This window comes from Taurulus bubalis (genome assembly GCF_910589615.1).
Source record: "Taurulus bubalis genome assembly, chromosome: 19".
Classification (NCBI taxonomy): Eukaryota; Metazoa; Chordata; class Actinopteri; order Perciformes; family Cottidae; genus Taurulus; species Taurulus bubalis.
This window is the reverse complement of record NC_136607.1, coordinates 12,078,209-12,097,927: the sequence shown is the minus strand read 5'-3', so window position 1 is coordinate 12,097,927 and position 19,719 is coordinate 12,078,209. Positions and strand designations below refer to the sequence as shown.

At 43.0% G+C, this 19,719-nt stretch overlaps 1 protein-coding gene across 1 annotated transcript; it reads right to left on the bottom strand.

Annotated features, from left to right (window-relative positions):
- Positions 1 to 400: 400 nt before the first annotated feature.
- Positions 401 to 18,178, bottom strand: cplane1 (ciliogenesis and planar polarity effector 1; the record flags this gene model as incomplete). Its single annotated transcript, XM_079234970.1, has 45 exons — positions 401 to 756; positions 908 to 1,185; positions 1,355 to 1,491; positions 1,676 to 1,831; positions 1,916 to 1,971; positions 2,067 to 2,247; positions 2,326 to 2,457; positions 3,166 to 3,248; positions 3,365 to 3,621; positions 3,735 to 3,969; positions 4,200 to 4,285; positions 4,401 to 4,463; positions 4,711 to 4,845; positions 5,397 to 5,481; positions 5,974 to 6,078; positions 6,493 to 6,867; positions 6,953 to 7,202; positions 7,527 to 7,591; positions 7,682 to 7,767; positions 7,874 to 8,025; positions 8,324 to 9,439; positions 9,532 to 9,847; positions 10,048 to 10,159; positions 10,265 to 10,414; positions 10,515 to 10,624; positions 10,710 to 10,857; positions 11,202 to 11,366; positions 11,453 to 11,670; positions 11,759 to 11,895; positions 12,015 to 12,243; positions 12,319 to 12,486; positions 12,993 to 13,157; positions 13,245 to 13,325; positions 13,499 to 13,689; positions 13,859 to 14,640; positions 14,917 to 15,099; positions 15,199 to 15,448; positions 15,917 to 16,099; positions 16,442 to 16,545; positions 16,640 to 16,796; positions 16,875 to 16,978; positions 17,132 to 17,364; positions 17,660 to 17,779; positions 17,867 to 18,002; positions 18,098 to 18,178. The coding sequence occupies 45 exons, from the start codon at positions 18,176 to 18,178 to the stop codon at positions 601 to 603; spliced, it is 8,712 nt and encodes a 2,903-aa protein (XP_079091096.1). The 3' UTR covers positions 401 to 600.
- Positions 18,179 to 19,719: the final 1,541 nt, after the last annotated feature.

Here is a 19,719-nt window from a genome sequence, read left to right as displayed (position 1 = left end):
TTGCCTTTGACCTCCGGAAGTAGTTTCTTCTTCTGCTGCTTGTTGCGGGACAGCTGACAAAGGGTTCTGCCGCCCAGGGCGCTGCCTCCCAGGGTTTTTCAAAATTGGACGACTGACTCCTAACTCAATAAAACAACTCGAGAAGCTATAGGTTGTCTTACATTTAATGTTGGGAATATTCACATATTAAAAATACATTATTTTGTGATCCAGTGGGCAGAGCTCTCAGGCTATACAGACAAATATAACAATGAGAGAAACAGCTTTGAAATGCTCAAATACAGATATTTAATATTTTGTAGAAAAAAAGAAATGATAAATGTAGAAAACTTGACACAGATTTCAGTACAAAAAATATTCTATTACACATTATATATGAAATTGATAACACCAAATACGATTTATTGTAGGCCTATTTTACAAATAAAAATCAATCTGTCATACCATATTTAATATCACTGCTGATCACATCTATTTTATTAAAAATATCAAAATTATATTTTATATGATCATACTTTAAAATGCTTTTGAATTACAGTATATTCAAAAGGCACATACAATCTTGGACATGTTTGTCAGTAATATACCATTTACTTAAACTCAAACATCCTCTGCAGCCACCATCCTCTCGATAGCTGCCCAGTCTATTTTACTGAGGCTGCTGCTGGCGCTCCCAGAAAGGTTGTCCAGCAAGTTCATCGCTGACACACCAGCTATGGCACCATCATCCTGCTCATCCAACAGTCCAGCCACATCCTGGGAAATGTACAACAATGTATGAAACTGGACATGAAACCACATCACCTGTCAGCAAAGACTTGTGGTGTTTTTTCAAGTGTTTTTTACGATCTACTGGGGTTACATTTGTCTCAAATATAAACTAATCTGTGCTGAATGTGATTCTTACTATGAAAGACTCCTCTGGCTCCAGCAGCCTGTTTAATTCTGAAGTGGGCGCCCAACGGTTCACATCTTCTCTCTGTTCCATCCTCGCCTGATCCCTCAGCATCCCTCTTCCGACAACAGTCCCTCTCGAAGAACCTTTGTTCAGCCCCGTCTCTCTCTGGTGTCCGACACGATGTTCCTCACTCTGGCTGCCTGTGGTCAGTTTGGTGCTGCTCTTTGTGTATGTGAGCATGCCACGCCTGGTCACCTGAGACAGACGGTCCCTTGGTAGAGAGGTAACTAACACAAGATTCACAAAACATGAACAAGTATCGTGAATTTAATATTATCCTTTTGAGGAAAGAGTGAAAATACATCTCCAGTGTATTATCAACAGCTAATACTAACACATCACTCAAGTAAGTCATTCTCTACCGGACACCAATGTAGCTGAATATCACTATGATACCTGGTCTATGTAGTCCCAGTCTCCTGCGTTGATCCTCTGAGGGCCGTCCCTGCATCTCAGCAGTCCATGGACGAAGATGGGGTTGAGCTTGTCCAGACTTAAGTTTTATTTTATTGTTGGCAGATACACCGTTTTCCCTGTAAGAAAAATACCTCCATAACTTGCTAATCCATATGTTTAAAATCAACAGGTTTGGTTCCGTCCTAAATCCGATCATTGTGCTATAATGGATGAATGATTAATGGTTTGTTCAAACGCAAATGAGTACAATTATTTTTTAATGAGACAAGATCCTGGTCAAATTACTGTTGCTGGAGATACCTGTGAGTGCAACCAGAGGGTGGAGCAGAGGTAAAGGGCACTGGTGGAGCTTCAGTCTGTGAAGACGTACGTATCGTTGGACGACTGCTGGGAAAGTCACTGACCAAAGAATAGGCTTCACGGGTTCTCTGGTTGTATTGCTCCAGAAGCATGAACCTAATAAATCAAATGGAAACAGTTACCGGTATGCATATACGCATGCATGTGTTTTGTGCAAAGACAATGTAAACAAGTACATACTTTTCCTTTTCCTCTCTGGTTCTCCGAATGGTTGATTGATTCTTGCTTGTTGTTTTCTGAAGAGGCACGAACAACAATGTGGAAATAATATTTTTTTTAAAACAACATACAATGGAATATCCTTTTTAGTAAAGGGGCAAACATATCTTACCACTGTTCCAGAGGTAGAAAAGGGTTTGCGCTCCTTCTCCCTCAGGCGTTCTCTGTCTTTTTGATAAACAGCCAGTCTTTCCCTCTGTTTCCTTCTCATCCAGACCCTCAGCTCTCGCCTCTCATCCTCTGGAAGGACACGTTTCTGCGACATCCAGCTACTTTGCTGCTGGTCCGGCCAGCTATGGGTCACATTATTTTTCAGCTGAGGGATTACTATTAGTCATTTGGACAGCATTGAATTTTAGTAAGTGCCTTACCTGCTACGGTTTGCAGTCTGTGAATTGGACAGATCCAGGTCAGTCAGGGATAAATACCCTTCCCTAAACAACTCGTCTAAGATTTCTTCTGTATCGGATAGCCCGGTCTGACCCAGATTCTCATCTGCCCAGCTAGAGATGGGAAGGTAGAGGGCAGAGTATTGTAAAATAGAACAAACACACGTGTGGTGTGGTAAGCAAATCCACAACATATAAAGTGAGTCATAATATGGTTAAGATTTACTTAAACCTACACAGGAGATATTCCAGATGCTTCACTCCGCTGATATTTAATTTCTGTGGAAGCAAAACAGATGAAATAGTAACTGTTAACATTATGACTCTACTGAGAAAATAACCATGTATCGGACTATACAAAAAACAATACAAACATTTCTAATTTTTCATATCTATTCATCAACTAAAATGCAGTTGTTTGCCACTATGCTGGCCACTTGTTTATGGCAGTAACAATTTTCAGAAAATGTTTGATGAAACTGCCTCTTTACTTGGAGGGGTGTGAAGGTAGGAGGGACCAGCATTGTGACTGTAAGAAGAAGTAGAGTAACGAAAAGATGGCTTCCTTCCAGAATCCCAGGAATCATTGTGAAACAGGCTATCTTCTTCTTCCTCCTCTTCTTCTTCTTCTTCCTCCCAGGCATTTGGTTCAGTTAAAGTGTCCAGTCGTGTTAACCGTGCTGTTGGAGACAGATATATACCACAAACTTTGCCTTTTTGTTTCTGAGTTTCAAGAACTTGCAATGCAGTATAAAATGCAATGCAGTCTTTGCTATCATTACAGATGAATAGTTTTAGGCTGTACCTTCCTGTGGGACAGACAGTCTGACCGTTTTTCTTCCTGCCGTGGTAGTCTTTACATCAGGAGCCAAGTCTGGCGTGAGCTTTTCAATAGTGTTCACCAGCTACACAAAGAACGATATATTACATATATTTGTCAGCCTTTGATGACAATTTGTAAACGTGGGTGTCATTAATAATAGAAGCAGGATAAATAATGAAAAACAACATGCAGACATACCATCCTGGAGTTGGAGAAGTCCATCTCCAAAGAATCTGCAATGTTCTGTAGAGCAGCCAACCGAGTGTCCAGCTCCGACAGGCGGGAGGAGAACCAGACTGTCGGAGGTGTGGAGGGCCTGTGAGGTCTAAGGCTCTGGGTCTTTATGGCTCGACAGATTTCAGAGTCCGATAGTTCTACCATCTCTTGTTGAATGATTCTTTCTGGATCCCTATTGCGCTCAATGTGGCTGAGTGATGGCGACTCTTCAGGGATACCTGGAGTGTACATTGCAACAGATATTTGGACCTAATTTGACCCGTAGTGTTGTGCTTCACTGATCGTATTCAGTATAAATACATAATTCTTCAATATAAAGATATATAAACACCTGTGTGTGACCTCCAGTTGAGATCCTCTGGAATTGTGACTACGGGTGGTGGATCCGCAGCAGCATCACTCATAATAACAGAAAGAGCAAGTACATGCAGCTGAGCAGAAGTAGGTGAAGAAGGGCGGATGGAAGGAACATCGTGTGCTCCTGGGCTGAGACAGGGAGGTAAGTCCTGATGCAGGGCTCTGTCTTCCAGATCCAAGACACTTATGAACCGGCGTCCATCCAGACCCTGAGAGATAAAGACATGAATGTATGGAGACCATGGTCACTACATGAAAAAACATAATTTCCATGTTATTTTCGAAATGGAGATCAGTTTGTACTTTATACTGCTTTCCACACAGAATACTAGGCACATGTACTGTGTGTTGTAATCAGTACATCATTTAAGTGGAATGAAGGACCTTCAGACACTGATTTACAGTCTAAAAGCACCACCTTGTATGTCTGGCCTCTTACCAGATTCTTCTCTTGCTCCTGTTCGGTCTCTTCTGTGTTCCGAACAAGGCCCTCGCTGCAAAACTGCTGATTCCCTGAACTTTGTGCTGGGTGGAGAAAACATACACATACAGAAGGACATAATGTTTAACTCTTCATTGTGTCCACAACAAATCAAAAGCAGTGTGTCATCCTTGTAGCTGGAATTTCAAGTCAACTTACATTCAGGGCTACTAGCAGTCACAATGGCAGACACAGCTTTATCCACTGGTGTGGGGGGACATGCTGAAAGAAAAATAATGTTACATGCACACATCTAGGTTTTTTGGAAAACATGCACTTGAAACAACCCAGGCAGAACAGAAAAATCTGTTGCAATTATTTTTCATTATCCCCCCCAAAAAATCTAAAAAGGCACAAAAGCATTCTCGTTCAATTACGAATAAAAGCTACAACTGTGTAATAACATTAAGACAATGCAACACTATTACAATTTGAACTTGGTATAAAGGGAACCCAAACCCTAACTCACCCGGTTCTGTGTTGGTGAAAGCATCATGGCACTCGGGGGGTCTTTTACATGTGGAAGCAAAGGCATGGAGCTGAGCTGAAGTGGAAGTGGCCCTGTCCAATAATCTCTGACCAGTCAGCAAATAATCAAAGGCCCCTAGGAGTTAAAATTAAGAAATAAACAACAACAGATCATAGAATTTAAAACACAACATAATTTTGTTCCAAAGTCTCATGACCGACATTATGCTGTGTGTAACACATGTAACACTAATAAGGGACAGTGGATACATTGCTGTAAAAAAGGAGTTACATGTTGCTCTCTCAGCAAAATGTAGAAGTCCTAAAGAGTGTATTCAACTTCAATATTCATCAGAGTGCGTCTTAATTCAATCAATGTAAATGTGAAACTGCAAGGATGCAGAATACTACCCTTCCTTTGTGTTGTAGTGGTGCGAGTCTTTTGCAATTTTTGGCATATATTAAAATGTAAAAAAAAATGTTTTTACACTACTTTTACTCGACAGATGAAGATGAAAAATGTGTGCTGTTTATCTTCATATTCAAAATCGCTTCTCCCTCCTCTCTATGACAACCAGCTTTCCACTCCGCCTTCAAGCTATTTCTTTTGGTATACACCCAGTTGTTTTGTGACTAAACCCTCTTAATATATTAGTTTATTTGTGAAATGTGAATTATGACAAGTACCAAATTGAGCAAAATTAGCAACATCTTGTGCAGGAGTGATCTCTTCAGCAGCTGCAGGCTCGTCGTGTACAGGCTCGTTTGTTGGCTGTAGATACATTAGTAAAAACATATGATAGAATAAATTGCACTCAAACGTTGTAGTAGTACATAATACTTTATACGAGAACGAATATTGTTCTACCTCTTGTGAAGGGATGATAGACTCGTTTGGTCTGAATGTGACCTCTGTTTTTCTTGTCCTCTCTGCCTTATCTCTCCTCCTCTGCCTTAAAATGACACAGTGAGCATAGTGAGTAAAATAATCGACTTAAAAAAAAAGAAAATCAATAATGTGTAAACTAATTTGTGATTGCCTCTTGCCGGAGATAGAGCTGGGAGAAGTGGTAGCTTTTCTCGTGCTTTCAGTAGTTGGGACTACTCGTGAAATATTAGAAGTATTGCTTGTCATTTGTGGCGCAGAATCTATATGTAGAAGCTTGATCAAAGGTGCTTCTCCCATTGGAGCTGTAAAGATGGAAGTGGACCTGGACGACGGTGGTAAAGGTAGCTTGGGGAACGTGGTGTTGCCTTGTGGAACCGGCTGTATGTGCAGCAGACGAAGGCGCTGCATCGGTTCAGGTGTGTGAACTGGTAAAGCTGGAAGAAGTAGGGAGAACACTTGCCCCCTGGATCTCTCCGATATCTGACTCGTGGGTTGAGAGTGCCTGGGAGTTGATTCATGCAGAGAATTAAAACTCAGTTGTCTTTTTGGAACAGAGCTGGATCGGTCATTGTATTTAAGCTTGTGCTGATGGGATTCGTTAGTTGCAGGGTTTGCAGTGAGGAGCACCCGGGGGCCTTGGGGAATTTGTGGGTCACTCTGCTGGGATAATGGAGGAGCATGACTGAGGTGAGTAGTGGCCAGAAGCCCCTGTGAGGGTGGGATTAACCTCTCGTTCTCCCTCAAGTGGATTTCTGGTGATACCGCCTGGACAGAGAGCGGTTGCATTTCCTGAAGAAAAATAAAACTGCATTCAGCTTGGTTTATCTGGGAGTGAGTTATTGTTTACATAGAAGCACAATGTGTCATAACTTAAAAATAATACTTGAGCCATACCTGATAACTTACACCTGCACCATTAGCAGTGGAGGGTAGATTCCTGGTGGTGTGACACTGGCTGCCCGTTGGAGAGGTTTTCCCCAAGCTTTGAAAAGCAGGCTGGTCTGCAAGCATAGGTGCAGGAGCCTGACCGGACTGAAGGTTGTTGTTTCTTGAATTTGGCAAACATGCTTGTGTCTGAGGTGGCAAAGAAATGGTCGTTTGAACAGCTAAGGGATTTGGTTGGGGGATGAATGTGGGAGCAAAAGATGATGGCAGATTAGGGTGTGAGGTGTTCATGACAGACTGGGCCAAAGAAGAGCTCTGCTGGGCAAGTTGCAGGTTAGAAAACGAAGCTCCCAAAACCTCCATCAGGCTCATGTAGTTGATATTCTGCAATGAAGGAGAAAAAAACGTTAGAGACAATCTAAAGAGACAGATGAGTCAAAAGCTTTCCTTTTGGTTATGCTGTTCTTACCTGAACCAGTCTGAATAAGTCTTCCCCCAGACGAGTCTGATTGGATAACGGCTGACTTGGGGTTGTAGAATCCGCAGTGGTTGCACCGGCTGTGGAGCTTTGTGGCTGAAGATTCGGAGGAGCCACATGTGTGTTGGTGGGCAGCATTCCAATTGAACCAAAAGGATCTGCATGGACCTCTGCCTCAAGCTGGACAGTAGGAGGGTCTTGGGGCTCTGGGGGAGCTTGTAGGCTTTCAGCAAGACTGTGACTTAAACAACAAAACAGGCAATTTAAAACACCCATGGTAACAACAATTTTGTATGTTTGAGCCCGATGTTTCACCACCACCATGTTGCTAAATCTCAGCAGGAATTCTGTTTTATTCTATTTTTATAATTGTGTAGTGTATTGTTGGAGAATGTCAGGGAATTAAAACTATAGTTAGCATTACATAACATGATACAACAAAAATAATTATGCAATACTGAGCAAACATCTGCTACAATTTTGGTACTAACTTACTGCAGGAAGAAAAACTTGACACATTCATGCATATTCTTGCAAAGTAAATACAAATATGTTAAAAACTCACAGAGAGGTGGAGCTGGACTCGTCTTCAGCACTTTCTGAGATGTCCAGGTCTGCAAGCTTCAAACTCTGCACAGAACATAAACGGCAGTTATTTGTGTGTTTTGACAACGTTGATGATACATCGGAAGAATGGGAATCCTGAATGGTAATATTCACTGTTTCAGGTGTGCAGTTGTTTCCAGAGATGTTCCCATTGGAAACAGAAGAGGACGCTTCCAAGACCTCACAATCACTTCTTTTGCCTACAAATAGCAATGAATTAATTAAACATCAATTAATATTCTCTGGTATGGTTAAGGGTCTGCATTACAGCAACTCTGATGATCCAATATAACTAAGGTAGACTACCTTCTTTTTCAGGTGTAACATCTAAATCCTCGTGAGATGGTTGTTTTGAACTGGATTGTGTCTGCTGAGCATCAGAGGTCACTTGATCTTGGTCGTCAGGGAGAGGTGTCCTGTGACATGCCTGTTCCTCTGGTTCATCTGTGCAAAAACCGCTGCAGGGAAACAAATAGTATAGAAAATCTGTAGGTTATTTATATTTACAGTAAAACTGAAAGGAGCAATGTTGTTTTATATGAAACTGTTTACGAGATGAAACTATGTGAAATACGGAATCAGGGTAAACAAAACAACCATATGAAACATGATCACCTATTAAAATGCATACCGTTTTGTTGATGGTGCAACATTTTTTACATCACGTGTCGAATAACTGTCATTTGTTGGTTGATGTAACGATGCTAGTTTTACTCCAATAATAGAGAAGTGTATATTAAAACATGGTAGACTCACATGGACAGTTCTCCCTGCTGTAGATTGCAATCAAGACCAATAATGGGAGTGTTCACTGATCCAGGGTAACCTGTATCAACACTGCTCTCTCTCTCCAGATTACTCTCCGCCTCCGGTTGCAGCACAGGGGCTACAGTCCACTGTGTTTCTGGGACTTGGATGTAGGCACTGTAGCGGTCTGGCCCGAGTAAGGCAGTGTACCTGCGCTCCAGCAAGCTGAGGGAAGTGAGGACGGCAGGCGCCAAAGCTTTGACACGGATTACTACTCCTTCATCAGCTGTTCCTCTAACCCCTCCTCCCCTCTCTTTCTTCTTTTTGCCATGATGTCCTATTAGCGCCCTCCTATCAGCCCAGCGCACCATCCACTCCAGCAGCCTGCCCAGCTCTGGAAACTGAGCATCTAGTTTAGGGTCCAGGCCCTGCTGCAGTTCAATCACGGCCTCCACGGACGTTGAGGAGCCAAATATCGAGTTCTCTGAAGACGGCGCTGTTGGGAAGGCACTTCTACTCGGGCTAGTTTCAGAACAAAATGCCGCCCCCTTTATTTGTTGGGCTGAATGCCTCTGCTGTCGGAGGCCGAACAAACCTTTTTGCTTGCCTGTTCCCAGCTGAGGAAGAGAGGTGACAGAGAGGCTAGTTCTGGATATTGGGGCTTCACTCCAGACAGAACAAGTTTGCAGATCGGGTGTTGCACCTTGTTTCACAGGCTTGTAGCAGCAGCCGGCTCTGAACACTGGAGGATCATTGCCCAAGTGTTTTCTCGCTGGATGGTGCACATCTCTTTGACGGCGATGAAGAGTTGTCAGCACATCAAAGGAGAGAGAATGCAACTCCCTCTCTCTCAGCTGGGAGGAGAAGCCCTTCAACAACGGAAGTTCACCGCCTGGATCGCCTCCATCAGCACTATCCTTCTCTAGCACGTAGCTGAGGAAGAGCTCCAGGAAATTTAGATACTCTTCATCTTCCAACTCAAACTCCCAGGTACCAACCACTGGAAGGGAGGGCTGTTCATTCTCCTTGGCATCGCCTGGCTGACTCTCCTCCTGAATGACACTTTCAATTTTAACAGCAGTCTTTTTTGCATGTTTTCTGTCACTTACTTTTGCTTTTTTGCCCCTGCAAAGACCAACACAGAGCAAAGAATAAGCCACACGATAGATACAAAATAGCTCAGTGAAATGGTAAATTTACTATTCTACGCTGGTTACCTTGTTGTGGCTCTGATGTGCATTTCAGGAGAGATAGCCTCAGATGTGGTATCCACTGTGTCTCCATCACTGTACACTAAGGGAAACCCACAGTCAGTTAAAGTGCTGGTGCTCAGACTTGTCCCCAGGGAGAGTTGCCTCAACATGGCCATCCCATGTTTGCTTCCCCTGTCATACTGCTCCTCCTCTTTCTCCCACAGATGGAGCTCAAGGGGGCCCAGGTGCCTCGTCAAACGCCCAAGATGTTTCCTCCTCTGCCTGAATTTGTCTTGGATCACAATGATCATCAACTCGTTCACTTCCTCTTTTTCCCCCTCTAGGAAACAAACCGTATAACATTGAGTTACATTTATAAATACATCATATACGTTTAGGAAGTCATGGAATATAAGTAAAATACATTATTCTAAATCCCTCACTTAAGGTATACACAAATAGTCGCCATCAGGTAAAAAAAGAAAAGCATTCTTGTATAGTGCTTCAAAGCGACTTGCTAATGAACAGAGGAGTTCGTACCAAGGACATTGCATCCCCTCAGTTTCTGAAGCAGAGAGTTATACTTTTCTCTCAGAGGGACTCTGACGGACTCTTCCTCCTGTGGGAAGGCTCGTACCAGCGTCTCCGCCACCTAAAAAGAACAAGCCAGGATAAGACATTTACTCACTCAAGGTCATGTTGTTTAACTTTGATAAACACTATCGACGTAGGTGAAGGCTGGAAGAAGTCTTATTACCAGAGACAGAGGAGGAAGTTCAGACACAAAGCTGAGCAGTATGTCCTGGAGGATCTCCTCAGCATTGAGGAAGCCAGAGAAAGGCAAGAAACGACAGGCCCATCGGAGAGCGTCAACACAGGCCGATCTCACTTCTGAACCACCAGGGATCTGACGGACACAAATACAGCCAGATATTTATAGGGTATAGAGAGTTAAGAATATGTATGCATATGTATGCATAACCATGTCATAAAATCAAACACAATACCTGTTCATCTCTACTATGCTGTCTGGCAGCCTGATACTTCCTGCAGGAAATGGAGAGCTGGTCCCTGACATGAAGCATCCAGCACAAAGCACACAGCTCCCTGAAACAGACTTAAAGGAGAAATACACTTAATAAGTACTATATGAAAGTAGATAATTGATTATGATAGTCAAAATTCAATGAGTGGTGTCCTACTAATAGTTTGAATGGTGTCAGGGTCTAGGTGACCGTCTTTATTCGGCCCCCGTCTGAAGAATCCGCCACGGCTGACAAACTTCATCAGGCCCTCTGGGAAAGCCTTTTCTTCTTCAGTGGCTGATGGATAGGCGTATTTCTTCTTGATCTGAAAACCACATCATATATTTTCTCTATTTAGGCTGGCATAGCGCTTCATACCAGGATGTAGTCATAGACGTCACAACTTTACAAGATACAACAGACCATCATTTTGAGTTTCATTTTTTATTCTCATTCCCTAATTGCATTATAAACCAATGAACGTGTATTCAAATGGAAATATTTGTAGTTTCTTCAGGAAAATTTAATTGTCAAGTGTCTTTTAGAACAAAATCTTGAATTTGCAATGCATGTAATTGCAAACAAAGAATGTCAGCTACGTCAACCACACTCAGGGACCTTTAATCCTCTTTTTAAAACCAGATAAAATCCTTCGGTTCTCAAAAGTACCTTGTGTAGTACGTGTCTGGCACGGCGTAGATGGCTGATGTACCACTGGGCAGCAGGATGGCAACAACGTGCAGACCTCAGCAGTAACAGTAATCTTTGGAGAACTCCAGACACTTTGTGACGTGATGCAATTTCTGCAAACTGCCCTATTGTCCCTTTTGGGTCCTAAGTATAAGACAAATACAACATCTAATAATAAAGTCAATATGTAAACACACCGTATGGTAAGGATAATCTTCTATATCGTGTACCTGTGTGTTGGCGGAAGGCTGGGGGCAATAAAGAGGAGGGGAAGGCAGATATAGTCCACTGGGCACCAAGGTAGGCAGGCAAGAACACAGGTCTTTGACTGCGTCCAGCAAGGAAGACAATGGTGAAGACATAACATTCACTCCAGCCATGACTGAAGCCTTCAGAATCTCCTGTATGGAAACCTGTAACAAGTCCCAGTCTTCTCCTTCCGAAGGGTCTAGTACAAGGAGTTGAAACAAAGCACAGATTACAATCAAAGGGTTCTATGTGTGTAGTGGTCATTTTATAGTTGAGATCTCACCAACCTGTAAAGCTCTTGTCATCATCTTGATCTCTGCGCTCTTGGAAGTCAGACGTATTGCCAAGAAGACACTCCAACTCAACCTCAAACATGCTTTCTGGTTCTAAAGCTGTTGGGAGGTGGAGCTCTCTCCTCCTGAGCCTGTCATACAATATGGCATTGAGATGTTAATGAAAACAAATGTGGTAAAAGTTTGAAATTGAACTGAACTTAGAAATGTTCATTCACTAATTGATTATACTGTATGCGATAACACTGACCGAGTAAAGTCAAAGTGGTCGGTGCAGTAATTCTTATAAGCCAGACTCAGAGAGGCCGCTGTCTTCCAGTCCCCGAGATGATAAGCCAACCACACAGTCTCAGGAAGCAGGCCCCCGAGCAGGAGCAGGTCCTGGGCGTAGTCTACTGTCCATACTTCTGACAGCTGCTGTTGTCGCACCGCTCTAGACACCTCCTCCTGGCACAGCGGCACCAAGCGCCCTTCAGGGGCTGAGAAAGAACATATTACCATACAGCAATATAAATGATGACCTGTTGAACTGACAAGTAATAATGGAAACCTACCATGAGGTAGATGTAGTGGAGGCAGGATAGCCACATGGTGAGGGGGCCGGATGTAGAGGGGTTGGTTGGTGAAATAAGAGGCCATAAATCTCCCCAGGGTCTGAACTACAGCTAAAGCTGCATCACTGTGGAGGTCCATCGGCAGCCACGGGCAAGGAAAAGAGTCTGCTGCAAGGGCATATAAAGGCAGAGCTATTATTGAGTTATTCCTAAAACCTCTGTCCTGAGAAGGGCAGGACTTTTAGGTATGAGGTCATTAATGATGGAGGACCATATGAAGTAACTGTGTGCAAAACTATTCATCACCTAGAATAAGTTCCTAGCACCTGGATTAGCTCATTCTTTGCAAAGTGATTGGGGCCAAAAAGATTTACCACGTTCTTGATTCAGTGAGATGTTGGGGACAGATTGACTATGTCAAGAAGAAGAGGACATGTCTCCTGGTCCCAAGGTGGATAACATACAGTATAATGCTAACTGAAAGGCTAGTAGGACATATTTTACCCTTCTGAGTTCACTCAGCCCTACGCGATGTCTTAGTACATAGGAGCTATTTACAACTTGATTCCATTAACTGACTCACATTAGATATTCCTTTATTAGTCCCGCAGTGGGGACATTTTCCACATATCACAGCCCTCAAAAAGACTGAGGAATTATTGACTATGTCTGACCTGTCATGCGAGCCATGTTTTCCTTCTGGGGTCCAGCCCTGTGTAGGATCAGTCGGGCCATGTGGTCCCCCAGCTCCTGGCTGTCTTTCAGACGGTACTGGGATAACAGACTGTAGAGGAGTGCCAGACAAAGCCGCGTCTCCTTGAAGACACTACGATCACAGTCTAACAGAAAGACATATGATTATGAATTCATACTGAATGGGAATCGGTGGTATACTTAAATGGAAGAATTTAGGCAGAGGTTCTTACTTCTGTTACTCTCCTCACAGATTTGCGACCGCCATATATCTGCACTTTTTGGGTATGAGCCGCACAGGAAAAGACGTTCACCTGGGGGGAGAAGAGTGAAATACTAAACAACAATTCTTTTTCAGATATAATTATTAGGCTTTTCTTTAATCTGAACTACAGTTAAATCATTTTGCATTTGGTTTGTTTTCATTTAAACAACCCCATTTATTTTCTGTAGCTGATGCAATAACCGCAATACTTGTGCTCCATACCTGGGTAACTGAGCAGTGCAGGACCCTCCTCCAGCCTTTCTCCCGTAGCCTGCAGAGCAATTTGGATCTTGGACATGATTATAGACAACTGTTGCTGTTCCTCCTCCCAGCCATCACAGCCTTTCAAGCTTTTCAGCTCATCCATATACTGCTGGGTGATCTTGTAGACCCACTGCCACACTCGGAGCAATCTGGTCGAAAGAGAAAATCCAATTATAATCTACAATCTATTACAATTTACAAAAATACCAGCCAAAACGTGACATGCACTGACTAAAACCAGCATCAAGAACAACAAATAACTTACTTTTTTACTCAACAAACACTGACACATTAAAACCCAGAGAGATGGTCTGTTACCTGCTGGATGGTCGCTGGGGAACAGGGCGTGTCTGAATTTGAGATTTCTCCTCTCTCTCATCATGTAACAGAGGCACATAGTGTGCATCTGAAGGCCATAACTGTGGTGGCTGGGAAAGAGATTGCTTCTCTGCAGAGGACCAGACAGTTCTTTGCTGCAGGCTGTAGGCGTCGTCAAGCGAATCAGAGAACAACTGCAAGATAAGCAGGACTGAGGATAGATTATGAGTTGACAACTGATAGTGACCAGTCTGGTGGGACTCAGGGTGAGGAGTCAGAAGGAGGCGTATCAGTCGTTGACTGAGCTCTACCACCAGCCCCAGGCAGCATTGCCCATCAGTGTGAGTGCTATCCCAGGGAAGAAATGACAGAAGGGCCTTGAGAAGGTGCAGAAGGCGGGTAGAAACCAAGATATTCTTTCTCCCCATGTTCACAGAGCCGGGGAACAAATGGAGTAAAGCAGCAAGTCGCACCACACAGCAGAGAGTATGCTTTAACAGACAAGTTCTGTTTTCCACAGAATTTCCTATAGACATGCCAAAAGCCCATGCTGTTAACAGCTTAGTCTGAATTTTTCCAAGTTCACGATGAATAATTGGGGTCTTCCTCTCCGTTTCACCAGAATATTGTTCATAATCTGGGCTAGTAACAAGTCCAGTGTCGGTCTGTGTGTCCAGGGCATGGAGTGTGTCAAACATTGAGGCAAACTCCAGACGGCCCCCATCCTCCACACAAGAACCAGCAGGAGGTCCGTCTACATCAGAGTCGTCCTCAAAGAAAGTCTAGGAAACCATACAAAGTAATTATAGAGGTAATATATAAAAAATGCCCTTGTACCCAGAGAAGGCTGCATTTTCAAGTTATAAGACAAAGGCATATGAAGTTTAAGACTATAAGAATATGTCAATGTTGGCACACAATATGCCAAGTATATGGGTGAGCGGTATGATTTATAATCTGCTTTTTAACTTATATAAATGTAGCCAGATTCAATTTATATAGTCTACCATTCTCAGAATCTAAAACTATACTTTTCTAGCTTATACTATTTGACCGACCTGTACTTTTTCAAGAAGTTCCCTGGTACCGCCCAATGTTCCCTGATCCTGCAGGAAAAGTGGCAAAGAGGATCCATCTGTAGCTGCTGAAATGACCGAGTCTGCAGGGTTGGGCCCGCGTGTAATAAGGCTGCTGTCGAGGTTCAGACAAGATAGGGACTCCAACCATGCCCTCACATGAATCTGGAAATAAAGAATGTGAGGAAACCATATTGTCAAGAATAGTCCTGTAGAAAGTACACACAAAACCTGAAGATGAGTAAGATGTCCCTGGTTTACCACCTGTGATTTATCCAGTATCCGGCTGGCCTTCTCCAAGTCCGTGCTTGTGTCCTTTAGAAGCGTTTTCAGCATCAGGGCAGCAGAAGGCTTATCTAGCACCCTCATAACTGTGGCCATGTAGCCATCAGACACGATGAGATAAAAAAGCCGTGGATGCCAGGTCACAGAGTAGCGCTGTCTCAAGACATCCCGCACAGACAGGCTGGAGCTGGACCGAGACGCCTCCCCTTTCCCTGCAGACACTGGCGGCCTGCAGAGGGATGGGATAGAAAACTTTTATGACTAACATTATATCAATGCTGAAATTATCTTTTGTTTCAGCTTCTCAGAGAATGCAGATGTTTGAACTGAATTGTGTTTGTGTTGGATCAAAACAAGACAGTGCATGAAATAGTATTTTTCAGTGTTTTCTGACATTGTATAGGTCAAACCAGTAATCAGCAGATAAATTGATAATGAAAATAATCGTTAGTTGCAGCTCTACATTATACTGTACATCTATTATATGTTTCACACTAGATTTAGACTATAATTCTAAGAACAATAAAAGCCAGAGTGGAAATCTTACTTGGCTGAAAAGTGAAGTGAAAGTGAAGAATCAATAGCAAAGATGACCAAAGAAGAGACAAGAAAATTTAGAAAGAAGAACATCAGCAGAAACATCAATCAATCACTTTTATCAATGGCTAATCAGTGATAAAACGTCTCAAATGTATACCGGTAAGTGACGAGAGGGTGCAGGGGTAGGAAGTGTGCAGGCCCAAAGTCAACATTGCAACCACAGCTTGTCAGAGTGATGAGCCCCCCAAGGCGAGTTAACATTAGAAGGGAGCCTCTCTTCAGAACACAGGCCAGGAACAGACCGCCTGGTGACCAACTCACACTGCCCACCCAGTAGGATCTAAAAGAGAAGATATGTTAAGTCCACTTTGAAATAAATACACACTGTATATCAAGATTCGGGGGCTGATACACACCCTTTGGTGGCAATATTTGTTTTTCTGGTGTCATTACATCTTAGCAGTCTTGATAAAATGATCCAGACTTTGTTGTTTTTGGTGGTGATACTGGGAAATGATCATTACCTTCTGGTATGTTTTATGTACGTCTGGAAATGGTGTGTTGAACTCAGGCACACTGTCAATACTACTATGTTAAACAGTGCAACTTCATAGATGTTGACCCCCAGGTTGACCGACTTCTGCACAACATATGTTCCCATTTGTATTTGTGAATATTGTACCTTATGTATTTAGAGGGGATCTCCATGTTCTTACTTCCGCATCCTCCAAGGCCACTTGATGTTGAGACAAAATTCTGTGTGCTCACAAAGAGGACCTGTGTGGCCTGCAAACAACAAGAGGAAATATAAATCTTGATTTCTGGTAAAAACAAAAACATATTAAGATGTGAAATTGAGATACACAGGCCAGATGTTCACCTTAGGCTGTCTCTGGTTCAGGGCAATGGCTAACAGGCAGCCGTCTGGGGAGAAGGCTGGCATCAAGGCCCCTCTGGACTTCACTGGTTGGCAGGGCGGGGTTAGACGAGACATGGGGTATGTTTTTGTCGCCCACTGTATGCTGTATCTGACAGAACTACAAAGAGAAATGTGCACTTATGACCACTGTAATACTAATGAGAGTTCTGTCTGTTACATAGACCCGTTTACTCACCCAACTCTCATGGGGCCTTCTTCCCATTGAATTTTCAGGCAGGTGATGATCAGCTTCTTCTCAGATGTGAAAACAAAGGCTGATAAGCAGGCATCACCCATCACCTAAGAGAGTTTGTAAAAGGATAACATAAGATATAAGACCTGTAGAAAACAAGAAATGGAGTGCAGGTGTGTAAAACTGAGTCTGAAACATGACACAATATGTAAAATATGTATATATAATATGTAAATATGTCTTCTACTGAGTATACAGACCTCTGTCTTGATGAAAATAGTGTGTTGGGATGCTTCTTTGTCTTGTGACGAAGGCAGAATGGAGTCTTCAAGGGGCTGTATATGTGCCCAGTGTCCCTTGACTGTGCCATCTCGTACCCCTGTCAAATCCCTGACATCCAAACACTCCCAGAGGAACACTTGCCCCGTTATGACGACCAGGAACACACGCATCCCATCGCCGGAAACCTGGAGCGACAGTCGCGTAGCGCTCCCTGAGAAAACATACACACATAAATCCCTTGATTAAATGTTTAACATTTAATTGAAATGTCATAGCTTGAATCAGGATACTCTGTTTCAGCTCAAGTTGAAAGGAAAGAAAGAGTATGCATCACCTTAAAAAAACAACTGTCATTGTTGTGTACAGGATAGAATATATAAGAAATATGTATTTGTACATCTGGGGTCAAGAATGCACTCTCCCACGTCTTCCAAGTGACTGTATGTTACAGACTCACAGTAGAGAGAACACAATGCATGTACATAATATACAAGTAATGTACATACCTTGAACGGCAGTAATCATTTGAACTACTTCTGGGACGGCTGCAGCAGTCTTCAACAAGTCTCTATCCCTGTTCCACAGAAAAAGCTCCCCTGAGACCAAAAGTCCACAAAGCCACATACCTGAAAAACAGCAAGGGAACAAGTCATGTATTCTCATGATTGGCAGGTGGCATGTGCTTGGCTTTGAGTTTGTACAGATGTACCCACCGTTGTGGGATGAAGCCATCGTCACCACACTGTTGAGCAAAGGATGGAGTTTAGGAGTCCTCTTCTTGGTGCTACCAGACATCATGTTGATCTCACTGATCCGCCTGTCATCTAACAGGAACACAGACTCCTTCTCCTGAAGAGTGACACGACACAGATTCACAGTCATGTTACTCCGACAAGGATATCATCGTTTCAGTGTCTCTGGCATGTATGCTTTACTGTCCTCACCTTCCCAAGCCAACAGAATCGCGGCCATGGTTTCTTCCGTTTGATGCTGGATGACAAAACAACCTCCAACTTTAGATCCATGTTTGGATGACAGCATTAGTTCTTCCCTTTTTATGATGCACTCAGGAGTGGTTCATCGAGATGGCAGGATCCCACTGGACAAGCAAGGCGATGTAGGTTAGCGTGAAATACAACGTTAAAGGTTCAGTTCACTTCAGCTGACAGGTAAAAGCGCCTCGGGTGCCATGTATTGACAATGAGATATGAGCTCCACCGACAACAACCATCGCCTATGTTATGTTAACCATACCGCTAACTAGCATTAGCTAGCTAGCTCATTTCGCTCACTACGCGGAGCTTTGTCCCCGAAAGAAAGACTTACCTGAGCATTTCAACTATTGGGTAGTCAATTGTTCAAAGGCTCACATCATTTGGTCGCGGAAATGTTATTCTAGTGTTGGCATTACGTGTTGTACCGTGGCTAATCATGACATATTTCGAAACTCCCTCCGCTTCAGCGACGAGAATCGTTTCCCATGATCCTCTCGGAGGAAGCTTCATCGCGTTACCGTGGGAACGCCTCGAGTGTGACCTTTAACCTCTGTTAGTGCGTTCAAACCCACAGACCAAAGCCTTTAAACTTCTTTAATTGCACCGGTAGAGTTGGTTGTGAGAGCTAACTTGATATGTGTTTTTTTATTTTGTATTTGTACCTATCATTTGAGCCATGGCGTGCATGCACAATATTGCTGTACAAGCATACTTTTGCCAGCAGATGGCAATACTACAACAGACATTACTGTCAGTAAGTATACCCAGCAAAGGGTTTGGGTTCACAAGAAAGCCAGTTCTGACTAGAACAGAAGAGATCACTTTGATAGATAAACGGTGGTAGGCCTCTGAGAGGCTTTTCGTACTTTGCCTCTGAGCTATTGAATATATCTCTCCACAAGGTCAATTTTATTTGAGGAACATGCAGGCCTATTAACTATCTGAATGTTTGTGTGCAGTCAGGGTCCTCTTCACTATTCACATGCTTTGGGTTGTGTAAACTATGCTCTCTTATTGGATTGTTAAGGAGTTATTAGGTTTTCCCCCAGGCCTCTGTTGCTATTTAATTACCTTTGCACTATCTCCTTTTCATTGCCAATAGGTGAAAGAGGAGACTTCACCGGACCTTAATTGGTTCATTTGCCGATGCCAGCCAGGCGCAGATGGAGCTCTTTGTTAGTGTCACTGCCAGGTACATTCTGGTCGGATGAGAACCGTCTTAAGAGGGAGAGCTGGACGTCATATGAGGACATGATGACATGGCAAAAACAGGATAATAATTAGGATTAGAGTTGTTCAAGAAACAAACAGTTACAGCCAATGATTTCTCAATAAGGCATCCCTGCACAAGGTGGCAGTTGGGTTAGTATGTTTGCAATCCTCGAGCAAACTGAACAACATGTGGAGTATAAAGATTTTATCTTGTATTTTACCACAAAACATTAGTACAATGTCTGCATGATTCTCCTAAAGCACATGCTAACTCTGGGCTCATATTACATTTTAATAAACTGCTTAGCCATTAACACAACATGTGATCAACTGGAAAACAATGATCGCATCTACGTCTT